Source organism: Atractosteus spatula, chromosome 22, assembly GCF_055471065.1.
Source record: "Atractosteus spatula isolate fAtrSpa1 chromosome 22, fAtrSpa1.hap1, whole genome shotgun sequence".
NCBI classification, from domain to species: Eukaryota; Metazoa; Chordata; class Actinopteri; order Semionotiformes; family Lepisosteidae; genus Atractosteus; species Atractosteus spatula.
The window spans coordinates 7,316,637-7,330,077 of NC_142727.1; the positions used below are offsets into that span (position 1 = coordinate 7,316,637).

At 43.4% G+C, this 13,441-nt stretch overlaps 1 protein-coding gene across 2 annotated transcripts in view; it reads right to left on the bottom strand.

Annotated features, from left to right (window-relative positions):
* sik3 (SIK family kinase 3) overlaps positions 1–12,466 on the bottom strand; it is a 52,585-nt gene extending 40,119 nt beyond the window's left edge. Inside the window, exon 1 of one of the 2 annotated variants that reach the window (XM_088939486.1) lies at positions 12,145–12,466. In XM_088939486.1, the coding sequence (XP_088795612.1) occupies positions 12,145–12,435 (291 nt within the window). In that variant the 5' untranslated portion in view covers positions 12,436–12,466. The remainder of the gene's footprint in view (positions 1–12,144) is intronic. The other variant, XM_088939487.1, reaches the window with a different exon arrangement.
* Between the last annotated feature and the right edge of the window lie 975 nt (positions 12,467–13,441).

A 13,441-nucleotide genomic window follows, 5' to 3' on the forward strand; every position in this document is an offset into this window, starting at 1 on the left:
TGTGAGGAGGCACAGATCTGGAGAAGGGTATAAAAACATATCTATGGTGATGACCAATCCCAGGAGCACAGCCAGGTGCATCATTAAAAATAATTATGATAATTGCTTACACTTATATAGTGCTTTCCTGGACACTCCACTCAAAGCGCTTTACAGGTAATGGGGATCCCCTCCACCACCACCAATGTGCAGCATCCACCTGGATGATGCGACGGCAGCCATAGTGCGCCAGAATGCTCACCACACATCAGCTATCAGTGGGGAGGTGAGCAGAGTAATGAAGCCAATTCATAGATGAGCATTATTAGGAGGCCATGACTGGTGAGGCCCAATGGCAAATTTGGCCAGGATGCCGGGGTTACACCCCTACTCTTTTTGAGAAACGTCCTGGGATTTTTAATGACCACAGATAGTCAGGACCTCGGTTTCACGTCTCATACAAAGGATGGCGCCTTTTTACAGTATAGTGTCCCCGTCACTATACTGGGGCATTAGGACCCACATAGACCGCAGGGTGAGCACCCCCTGCTGGCCCCAATAACACCTCTTCCAGCAACAACCTTAGTTTTTCCCAGGAGGTCTCACATCCAGGTACTGACCAGGCTCATACCTGCTTAGCTTCAGTGGGTTGCCAGTTGCAGGGTGATATGGCTGCTGGCTTAGGAAACAGAAACAATATGGAACCACACAGACTCTTCCTAGAGCAGACCGTCCTCCCAAACTGAGCAACTGGGCAAGAAGGACCTAACTCAGAGAAGTGATCAAGATCCCAATGACCACCCTGGCAGAACTACAGAAGTCCATGGCCAAAATCAGAGAAACTGCCAAACAACCTCTGCATTAAGAATGGGTTGACAGAATCTAATAGCATATCTGCAGCTTGCAAGAAGGCAAATGGCGGTCCCTGAGACCATGTGGCAAAATATTTTTAACTCTTTTGATTTAAACTACCTTTTATTTAACACTTTGGCCTGAATACAAACAACTACGTCTGGCACAAACTAAACAAAGCTCATCACCTAACACTATCTCTACCATGAAGCATATTGGTGACAGCATCATGTTATGGGGATACTTTTCTGTGGCTGTGACTGGGGCACTTTTCAGGTTATAGGAAAAAATGAATGGACAATTCAAGGACAATTCTTGAGGAAATCCTGGTTCAGTCAGCAAAATATCTTAGACTAGGTTCACCTAGATTCACTTTCCAAAAGGACAATGACCACAATCATACAGCCAAAGTAACACTGTCGTGGCTTCAGAGCAAGAAGCTGAATGTTCTTCAGTGGCTCAGCCGAAGACCAGACTTTAATCCTATGGAAGATCTGTAGAAGGACTTGAAGACTGCGGTTCACTGACGCACCCCATCAAACTTGACAGTGCGTGAGCAAATCTACAAGGAAGAATGGGCAGAAATCTCCAAATCTAGCAGACGCAGACATACATAAGAAGACGCAAAGTTGTAATTGCTGGAAAAGGTGAATCTACAAAGTATTGACTCAGGGGTTGAAAACTTAAATAAAGATATTTCCATTTCTCATTTTTCATACATTTTTGACAACTAAATTATTTTAGCACTTATAAATTGCTGCATATGTTGTGTAGATCAAAAATGTCATTGTTACCAGAATTTTCAACATTTGCAAATGTTCGGTACAGGGTGAATACTTTCTGTAGGCCCCGTATGCCACAATACTATGACAGAAAACCTACTTTTATATTTTTTGTTTCATCATTGTCCCCAATGCTGGGAATTACAGAGGCTATAACAGCTGCCCCTGTCTGCCAACTGTGAAAGAGAATCCCTGTAACAGACCAGATTCTTTTGTGCCATCAGCTCACAGCAAGCTAAAACAAATAGGTTTTAGCTCATCAAGGAGTTTAACTAAAGTCCATAATGAAAGTCTGGGAGAAAGACAATCACCTTTGTAGTCTCTAAGGCATAAATCGTCTAGAACAGTAGTGTAAGTCCTGATGATGGAGTTCCCTGTGTCTGCTGGCATTTCTTTCAACTAGGCCCTTGATAACCAGAGCTAACTGCTGACAGGATCTGTAGGATCTGCTAGTTGGTTTTATTTTTTGTATTCAGGCCGGGTTTCAATGATCCCCTGGTACACCCTTCCTCAATACTTGTTCTGTAAAGTCCCCATCTGGTTTATGCTCCTGTTGCATTCTCGATTACTAATTTATTTCATGTTTCTATCAGAGGCCTCTTTTCGGAAAGCTGCTTTCAGCTCTTCGACAGCTTAATAAAATGTGTAATTTGTATGAACCTCTGGACTGAAAGAGAAGGCAAGAGACAGAACAAGCCTGACTCACTGTCACTGACTTGTCTGATAAAGTGCCATTCCCACTGTCCATGATTGAGTCTGTCCATCAATCACCTGTTGACAGCTGTTTGGTCAGAAATAAGGGAGCAAATTCTCAGCTAGAAAGTTGAGGAGAGACAGAATAAAGGTGCCTGTTAAAGTTAGTGGAAATAAGGCACTTTTGGGTATTTTTTAAACCAAAGACTGAATGGAGACAGAATGTCTAAAGCAGCAGCAGATCAGTTACAGGCACTCATTATCACCAATGAGCTCAGCTGGAACAAAAACTTGGGAGTCACCAGAGCACATCAGGATCAGGACTGAGATCTTGTTTTTGGGGGCTAATATTTCCTGACTCATGTAGCCCGGGGTCATCTCTCAAACCAAGGGGGGCATAACCAAGCACATCCACAGACTCTTCCCAAAATCATAATCACTTTATTGAGGTGTGTCTGTAGGCCCTTGTGCAGCCCACAGCATATGTGTCTATGCATGACTAAAGTGGTAAACAGGTTTATCACACTGTTTATTTCCTCTCCCTTCCTCGTGTTGTGCACTATCACACAATTGAGGTACAGAATGTCTCAGACTGAAGGAAAAGCAGAAAGAAACTTCTTCAATAGCTCCACATCCTATACAAATGCAGATGTGTAAGGGTTGCAATTCGTATCCACACTGTGCCTTGATAAAATATTTTAAACTGTAATTTAAATGCATGTAATTCTGGGTTTACACCTGGCAATCACTGCTAGTCTGTAGATTGCCTATTGTGACAAAGTCAGCTTTTAATACTGACTTTGTTTGCAGTATAACCGTCATTCAAAACCTACATTTCGGCTTTCAGAAGAAGACCAGAAGGGCGAACTCACTTTATCTACTTGTTGAACAAATGTACCGTAGTAACTCACATGCTAACAAGTACAGGTTAAAGTTCCTGAATACCAAAAATAGGAAATCCAATACTTACAATTGCAATAGTTACTCAAATATGTGGGGCCAATCTAGAATGTTTTAGACGTGGCAAAAATCAAACAGGTGTGACTACTGCCGTGTAAACAGGTCAGAAGCAGTGCCCTCTCTCTCCAGACCAGAAATCCCAGTATGATGACAGGTAATGCACTTGAGAAGGTGCTGTTTGCTGTGTGGGAAGCCAGACTGAGGTTCGGATTATTGTTACACATTAGTGTACTTTTCACACACTCAGTGTCAAGAGCTTTAACTCAAAACAGCACAGAAAGTCTGGCTTGGCTACAGCCCCTCTAGGCTTGACATGGGGGGACAGGCTGTTTCCTGCACTGCTTTCACATACCTTCATCTCATTTGGACCTCCTGGTTCAGGAAAGGCAAGAACAGATTCCTGCAAAACAACTTTCAAAGATCCATAAAAACATCAGCCATAATCAAGGTAAAAATAAAATGAGGTCAAAGTGCAAAGTCCCAAAGGCATGGACCTAAGCAACAACCAGAAAGGATACATTCTTATTTCCTAAAACGTCCTAGCACACTTACAAAACACATTACAGGAAAAGAGGAGGAAAACAAGAAACCTGATGTTTTACCCAAACAAAATGTTTATCACAACATTCTGGTTATATCTGTTGCCATGGAACAAGTGTTAGAAGACCCATCGCAGAATAAAATGAACTGCAGTTAAAAAACACACGCTGGTCCATCTTATCAATAACTGAATAAAATTAAAGCACCATGTAGAACGAGATTCAGCTCTCAGCATCAAATCAGTTGAAGGGCTGTTCAATTTCCTCACCCCAACTGGATTCACTGAAACACTGTCTACAGTGTTGGAACATTAGTCCGTGCACAATATGAGATGCTGCAGTGTTAAAAAGCCATTAACCGTTGCAGCCTCATGACACTGCTTGATTCTGCAGGTGAATGAGCTAAAATGCAGAGAAGCAGAGCAGACACAGAGTGCAATGCAGTCTGACCCATTTCTCATAGCTTAACATCTTCCGGCTGTCAGTGTTACACATCTAACAGGGCAGGTAACAAGCTTGAGATGCTGCAAGCTACGCCACACAAGCATTGTACGATCGACCTCCCTGAAAGGACACACTGGGAGTGCCACGTACTGTCGGACAAGGATTTGATCCCGATAGTTCAGATACACATGGCAGTCAGGGTGTCAATCACAGACTTACACTGCCAGGACATTAAGGTGCCCATTATGATGCAGTTAATCTGAAGTCTATTCTTATGGGTAAGAAGAAACAGAGGAGGTAGTAGCCAGAAGTGAGCGCTGCAGTGTCATAATCATTTTATTGAGTGATCTTGCCAGAACAAATTTATAAAAGGTGATGTGACAGGATAAAATTCAAAACTGCATTATGTGTGACAATCAGAAAACTCTCTACTGTATTGTCACCAATAATTACTTTCTACTTTCCATATGCTATATATGCATCTACTATATTTTTTTTACTATAGTCAGTCCTGACTTTGGCACAAAAACATTTTTTAGAGTTAATAAATGTAAAATAGGCTGAGTGCAAGATAGAAATAAGGAAATTTAGCACCAATATCACATCACATTATCCCAGTCTGGGTTTTTATCACAGTAACAAGGACAAGGACAAGTCCTCAACAAACCATGAAAAGCAGAACACAGAGTAAAATCTTGCTTGGCTAGTGACATCAATACGAGTGGAAATAGGGACCTCCACAATAATAAGTACCCCCAAAAGATTCTGATCCGCATCAATGCTTTCTTCAGCATAATCTATGAGAACTACAGAAGTAGTTCTTCTTCTGTAGAAGACTACAGAAACCAAAATTATCCTGCAGCTAGGATCACACAATCCCCCTTCTCTTAACGACAGACTACTTTTCTTCTAAATTTTCTCCATTTATTGGAGGTTTCATTTCACACCTCTCTACACCTATTCTGACTTCACACCTCTCGATTGGCCTCTCTTTCTGTCCGCTGCTCCCGCCTCTCGCTCCTCCTCTCTCCTAGCCTTTGTTCTCCTTTGCTTACTGCCTTGTCTTTCTCACCCCTGAAGAAGGCTCCACGGCCGAAACGTTGCGTTTTCTTTCTTCTTTTTTTCAGCATGGAATAAACCTTACTTGTTCCTTTGAAATCTATGAGAATACTTGAACATTTTTTGCAACCACTGAAGGGATGTGAAAGCGTGAAGCAATGAAAGGTGACTGGGAGGAAATGTGCACAGACAAGTGGAAATTGCACTGAAATGCAGGCTGTATATTGGCTTTTCTGTCAATCAGTACCAGAACATCTGCATCTCAGAAAACCTGAAATGGATTCGAACCATAGCAAGCCGGTGTCAGCACCAGTGTTGCCTGCATGTTCTCTTCTTAAAAAAAGGGAAGCAAAGGAAGATCTTCACCAGCAGTCGCTATCTGCGATGACAGAGACTACTCGAGGACGAGTCTGTGCTACTCCTCAATTGGTAGTCAAAACCACTCGATACTCTCCATGGTATAATGATCACACACGATCCCTTAAACAGGAGTGCTGCAAACCAGAGCGCAAATGGAGGTCTACTGGTTTGCAAGTATTCAAGTCGGCATGAACTTGAAATTACTGGGGTGAGAACAAAAATACTTTCTACAAACTTACTTTGTATGTTATAATGCTCCCAGCTGCTTCCATAATATCAATATACTTTGACAGGATGACTTAAAAGCCAATCAAATGAATTAGTTTTATTCATGTTAAGAATTGCAAATTCTTTAACATTTAAATCATGAGAAGAATTTGTTTGAATCTGTAACTACAATTCTGTAGAATTTTGTAGAATTCGAAAAATTAGTAAGGTGATTAGAATCAAGTGGAGTGTCAGTGTGCTAGGAACATGTAGAAAAAAATATAATGTCTTGTCTAGATCTTAGTGCTGCCTTTGACACGGTTGACCACTCTGTTTTGTTACACAGGCTTGAGTTTGAGGTTGGCTCATCTGGAACCGTCCTTAAGTGGTTTACTTCATATTTAAGTAATCGTTTTCATTATGTTCAAATATCTAATAATTGTACTGCTTCATCGATGTCACCAGTTCAATTTGGGGTAGCACAGGGATCAGTGCTGGGATCAATATTGTTCTCTCTTTACATGCTTCCGCTAGGTAGGATACTACGAAAACATTAACTTTCATTTATATGCCGATGACACACAAATATACATTTTGTTTACACCAAACGACAACTCTTCTATTATCACTTTAATTAATTGCATTAATGAAGTAAAGACTTGGATGTGTGAAAACTTTTTGTTACTTAACTCTGATAAAACTGAGGTTCTGTTGTTTGGAGGAAACAATACTGATAGGACTACTATAACTTCAGCACTTAACTCAAGAGGATTTAAAAATGTGCCTCAAAGACTCAGCATCATATTAGACACAAGACTCTCATTTAACTCTCATGTTAAAACAGTATCTAAAACATTCTTCCTACAGTTAAGAAATATTGCAAAACTATGGTAGTTTCTCTCCACTCAAGACACAGAGAAATTAATACATGCTCTTGTATACAGCAGGTTAGACTACTGCAATGCCCTATTACCAGGGAGCACCCACCACTCTTTCAACACCTTACAGCGAATTCAGAATGCAGCAGCTAGAATTGTTACTAGGAGCAGAAAGTACTATCTTATAACCATACTTAGCTCTCTTCATTGGCTTCCTGTCAGGTACAGGGTGGACTTCAAAACCCTTCTACTAACAAAGCTCTCAGAGGTCAGGCACCAGTCAATCTAATGGAACTTATTCATGTTTACCATCCAAGTCGCCTGCTTAGATCACAGAACGAAGGTCTCCTTCATATTCAACGAATTAATAAAATAACAGCTGGCGGTAAAGCCTTTAGTTACAGGGCCCCTAGCTTATGGAACAGTCTCCCATCCCATATTCGGGATGCCGAGTCAATCTCGGTATTCAAATCCAGACTGAAGACCTATTACTTCAACCTAGCCTACTTACACCTTACATTATAGCCTGCTGCAACCATAGCTGCTGGTGCTGCTGTACATGCTATTGTGTGTCTCTATGTTGGCCAACCAGGTAAACACATCTGTTCTGACCAAACTATCCTATTCTCCTCCCCACATGTCTGGATGGCGCCCAGGCTTGGTACCATCTGAGTTGGATGCTGCATCACTGCCATGGATCCAAGAGGGACATTGTGAATATAGCTATCGTTTGGGAGGAATTTACTGGTCTACAGAGATCTGCACGGAGTACTAACACACAGAAGACATGATGGATGGATGGATTAATACCCTCATCATTTCCTTTTTTAAATTATATAATGTTAGCATGCCCAAAGGGGTTGGGCAACCAGTTGACCTTGGACCCCTAGAGGTTTTTTCTCTCCTTACTATGGAGTTTTTGGTTCCTCTCTTCCGTTGCCTTCTGGTCTTCTGTTCTGTATTGACAAAATGTATCATCAATTGCACTGTTAAGAGCCTCGAGGCCTTGTTATGAAAGGCGCTATATAAAAATAAATTGAATTGAATTGAACAAAGCAAATTCCAAATCACACAAAGGCAAAGCCAAGTCCAAAACAAATCTTTCATAATCTGGCCTCTGCTTCATTTGTATATCATCCCTGTCCTTCTCCTTGGTGCTGCCATCCTTGATCCCTTCGTCTACAACTTTAAGCACATCTTCTAATTGTTCACCAGTGTTCACACACTGGCATCTCCCACTTAAGCTTTCAACATCTTCAGTACAGCATTTCTTACATTTAGTCACACAGAGTCATTTCTAGTTCCACTGAAGTTTCTTCAGCTTGAACTTTGAATTACCTAACTGGTTTAACTGAACCCACTTGACACCTTTTTAAGGTATGGATGACTTGTTGCTGGTCTAGACTGAACTGATCCAACTCTCCCAGTAAGTCAATCTGTTACCAGAATTGGTCGCTCTGTCACGTCCCCCAGCTCACTCTGAACACATACTTACATGCACGTGTTCAAGCTGGGATAACACCACTAGCCAACCAAGAATGGGATTCCCTGAGCTGTGGACTATCACTGCCTCCATGTCGCCCCTCACACTCATCTGCCCCTCCCCCGTTGCCCCCACACTCATCTGCTCCCCCCCGTGTCGCCCCCACACTCACCTGCCCCACTCTGTGCAGATACTAGGAGGTGCTAATGCCCAGCTGCTGTGCTAGTCACTGAACATCACTAATGAATCTGCATTCCACACCATCCACCGCATTGTTTCCTACACTGTGTAAACTCTGTGTGCGACATTATGTAAATTCTTAAGGTTTACACATTACACTTGAAATGATATTTAGCTGCATTTATAACGGAGTGCATTTTTCAAATAATATCCCATTACATACCTTAGGTAAAGGAATCAGAGCGCTACATAACTAACTGATAAACAAAAAACAGTAGGTGACTGACGTACACATGGATGGAAGCAAGACTCCCACTGCCTAGCACTTCAAACCTTTCTAGGTTTTATGAGCTGAAGGCCTTTGTATATAAGCAAACACCAGGTGCTGAATGTTTCATGCTCACTACATTATTGTGAGGAAAATTACCAGAGGGAAAGACATGGACTTAAAATAACATGCTTTCATGCTTCATCAGTACAATTTGTACCAGACATTGCCACTCATAAGAACTGAAAAGAATCAAAATTGCTCTGCAGTGGCAATCTTATTTCCATCCCCTTGTAAGTCACGTTAATCATGATGCTTATTTTGTGCAGGTTACCTAATTAGGCCCACAAAAGGTAACACTGTTTTGAATGGGTGGTTTAAAGGCTGGTGATTATGCTGATGACTGCCAAGGCAGAAGACTTCATAAAATATCTATATTAAGCATTTTCCACAAGGAGATTATACTGGCCAAAACACCAGGAAGGCCCAGTCAAATTAATAGATTCTGGTTAACCTGAAGAGTATACGACAGACTTCCATTACCTTCCCTGGTCCAAACAAACCCCAGATCTTAATCCTGTGGAAGACAAGGGGAATAGACTGCTCAATCCCAGCACACCGTTCCCTCTCCACAATTTCAACCGAAAGCGATCCAGCTGAAGGCATAGGATGGCACTGCAAAAATCTGTTGGATAATGTACATGCAGCCATTCTGCTCACAGAGTTACAACAATTCACTCTGAAGAGTTCCTGAAGAGCTCACTGAATAAGGACTCCAAAACACAGGGATGTCAAACTGAACGTGTTAGACAGAAGGGTGTTCTGTTCTTCCTTGTTTTAACTTAAGATCATCGATCTCCTTTTTGGTTTACATAGGACAAATTTAAAGGTGTTTTAATATTGGTAATTGAAAGTGGAAATATGCTACATAACTACTGTAAATGTATCAATTATTCTATTAAATATGCTTCAAGGAAACAAATCAGAGTCCAAATACTCCATTTCAGAATTTACAAACAACACATCATGTACCGTTTGCAAGAATTAAGCAGAAAAGCATAATAAGTCGTACTGTCACACATTTGCAAAGCAAACCTACTCAAAAAAGGTAACAAGCCTGTAATGTCCAGCAAACTGTGTGAGTCTACAGGTGTCTGCAACGCACAGATCACAGATCAAACTACTTAGCAACAGGATTCTCTTCTACTTCCTGTTTTCAGTTCATTAATCATTTGATTGATGCATATAGCTATCAGTAACTTCATTTGTAAGAAATATAATTAATCTCTATTCAACTGTCATGGTAACATGAATGAAATTAGAACCACCTTTCTGCTTCATCAAGTGGGTTTGTACAGTTGGGCAAAGTTTGGGACCAATAGGACTCCAATAGAAAATGTGCTTAAATTACATGTAAAATAAGTGATAGTTAATTTTACACTGACAGGCAGAAAGAAGAAACAAATTCTTCTGGAGTGAAGAAGGCTCATCAACCAAAGCACTGTTTCTTCCTTCTTTCTTCAGTGTGGAATTAACCTTGATTTGTTTCTTTGCAGCCAAACACGCTGATACAGCTCCCCACTCGAACTTGTGAATTATAGGCTACAGTAGTTGGGAGTGAGGTGCATTTAGGCCTGTGCAATGTGAAAAGTGTACTCCTGCTGCATACAGCCGAATGTCACAGCTGGGTGATGCACAAAACCTCACACCTTGCTACCAACAGGCTTTCATACAACATGATGTACATGACGTATACATCACAGAAAGAAAAGATCTGACACATCGTCCCCCAAAGCAAACACGCTTCACGTGATACCCACAGCAAAGCATCCCAGAGTTTCTTCCCATGTTGTATATTTCTGAGGAGGGAGACAGAGATGGGCCTGAATAAACTGCTCCCAGAATTAGACAGATGTGATGACAGCAGCCAATGAGGCGTGTTCAGTGCTGATTTACAGTTCACCAACAAATGAGTTGTACAACTGTTTGATGGTGCACTGCTATAAGTGTATATATATGCACACAGAGTGCCTTTACAGTAAGTGTGAGTGTATGTGTATCCCTGTGTGAGTAAAAGAGTGTGAGTAAGTGAATGAGAGGGAGCAAGAGAATGAGAGTGTGTGAGTGCCACAGATGGGCCTGCAAACTGCAAAGCTCATAAGCAGAGAGATCGAAGGAAGGAAATCAAAAACGGGGCAAACCTGAGAAAATAAAATGTCTTGTGTAGAAAGAAGACACTTCAATGAACAAATTCTTCAATCAAGACTAAGGCACCCCAGATAATCAGCACTACCACTGCTGTCAATGACTAGACAAGGGGTTTAACAGAGCAGAAGAACAGCGTAACACAGAGCTTAAAGTCAGCTCACTACACACCTGCTTCACTGCCAGGCCAGCACCAACCCAAAGCGCCTAACAGGGAATTGGAACAAGAACACCTTGCATTACAGAGGTTAGACCTGAGGTGTCCAATCCTGGTGTGGGTTTTCATTCCAACTCAAATCTTAACAAGCTAAACCAGCTGGCTATTGGCTTAACTGGATCAATTTAACAGCTTCTCTCTGCTCTTCCAGGGCTTGAAAACCTGCAGACTGGCACACCAGGACAAGGACTGCACACCCCTATACTGAATATCAAGAACATCCTACCTGGCGAGCTCACTTCTTTTAATCAAGTGCTCTAAATGGCATCAAATAGGATACCTACAACAGCATGTTCCTGTCCCAGCTCAGTAGCTAATAATGATGATGCAGCATCATTACTGAGCCAATTTAACTCCTACACAAATACACTCGCTGTCGGTCTCTGCAATACGGTTAAATCTGAATATCCAACACACACACTCCCAACTAGCAACTATAAACACCACCACTACAGCCTCATCATAAAACCATAAAGTTCGGACACCACTCGCCCACTATGGATTCAGACCCATCGAGCCCTGGCGATCCACAGACCCTACTATGCGCTGTGTCAGTGGTGACAACTCGACAGCATCCCACGCCGCTCCACGACTGAGCTCACTTCACCTTACAAAACATTTCTGAGCCATCTCTCTCGCCTCCGCGGCCTGTCAGTACATTTTACTACTGACTTTTTTTAAACAAAACCCAACGGAACAGACCCCCACCTTCAATCTTAACCGGGCAGCCCCACACTTCTCCGCACACACGGAGCCCCTCTTCCTCGGTGTTGCTGGTGCTCGGTACTCCTCCGAGCTCACTGCCCGAACCGTGTCGCCCGCTGACAGGCCGCTGTCACTCACGCTACCGTCATGTTTTCGCCTCTGCTCTTGTCCCCCAGGCCAAGCCGGGCTGGCGGTGCCGCTCTTCTCGGCCAGCAGGCCTGATAGCCCCGGTGAAAAGTGAGAGCGCAGCTGCGCTACCTCTCGCTCGCCCTTGGGGGAGCAGTGACAGCCCGGTCCCGGGGGCTGCCGGGTCCTCCTGGTTGCGTCTCTTACCTTGGCCCTGGTGATGATGTGCGTGGCCAGCTTAACCACAGCGAAGTTGCCTTTTCCGATGGTCCTCTCGATTTCGTAGGGGCCCACTCTGGCTGGGGGGGGCCTGCTGCCCGGGAGGTGGCCAGGATTGGTGATGCAGCCGGCGGCTTGGGCAGCGCGATTGGGGTGGGTGATCCCGGCGGGGGGCTGGGCTCGGTTCTGGGCGCCCATGCCTGTGGAGGCGGGTCTGGAAGAGTGGGTAATCCCAGCCGTTACTGGTCCGGCTGCACCGCCGCTCGACACGGCCGCCATCTTCTCGCCTCTCTGCGGGAACAACAAGCAGTCCCGCGGAACGCGCAGCGCGGGCACGCCCCCGCTCTGCGTCACCTCGCACGGGCTGCTCCGCCGCAGCGCCACCTCCTGGTTGTAACCATGACGACGCTAGCGTAACAATGACTTCATTCCTTACCTTGCTCAACGCACAGAATCGTTACCCTGGCAACCGATCTGCGTTTCTCTGTTCCGAGTAAAGGAGAAACAGGAATATTTATTTTGCCAGTGACAGCTGTGTTCTCAGCCTCTCCTTCCTTTAGCCCCCTTTTCTACCTCTCGGGAACGCACCCTGCTGGCAGGAACGTGTAAGCAGCGGGTGCGCGCATTTCTACGACGCGCACAGGACAGTCAGTTTGCTGAAGCGCAACATAGAGCCTTTGCCAGACCTTCGGTACTTGAACTTGAACTTGAACTTGAACTTTATTGCCATATGTAACCGGTACTGGTACAATGGAATTCTTACTTACAGAAAGTCTCTCGATTGTAAAACAAGTGTAAAAAACAAAACAAAGTGCAAACAGTGCATCAAGACAATATACAAACAAACAGTAGACAATGTACAAGTAAACATGTAGACAGTTTGAATGTAAACAATACAGACGTGTAAACAATGACTGGAGATGTGCAATAAATAAGAAATCATAATGAGGTAGATGGTGATGGTGTAGGTGAGGTCCGAGGAGGATGGCTAAATGTCCGAGGGGGATGGCTAAATGACTAACAATGTACTAACATAACGGTACTAACAATGCGCCCAATCAGGGAGCTGTCTGTAATATCATAATGGCATCACGTCACAGTATTTAAGAACCAGAGTTTATTACATTTCAGTATGAAAAATGGATTGACCTTTAAATGAATCGTTAACGGATCCTGGTAGGTGCGGCGCAGAGAACATATTGTAACGCTGCAGGGTTCACGTGGGCGCCCTAGCCGCTACCGCAGCAGGTCAACCCCCCACCGTCGGGGACTCGAACCCAGGCCT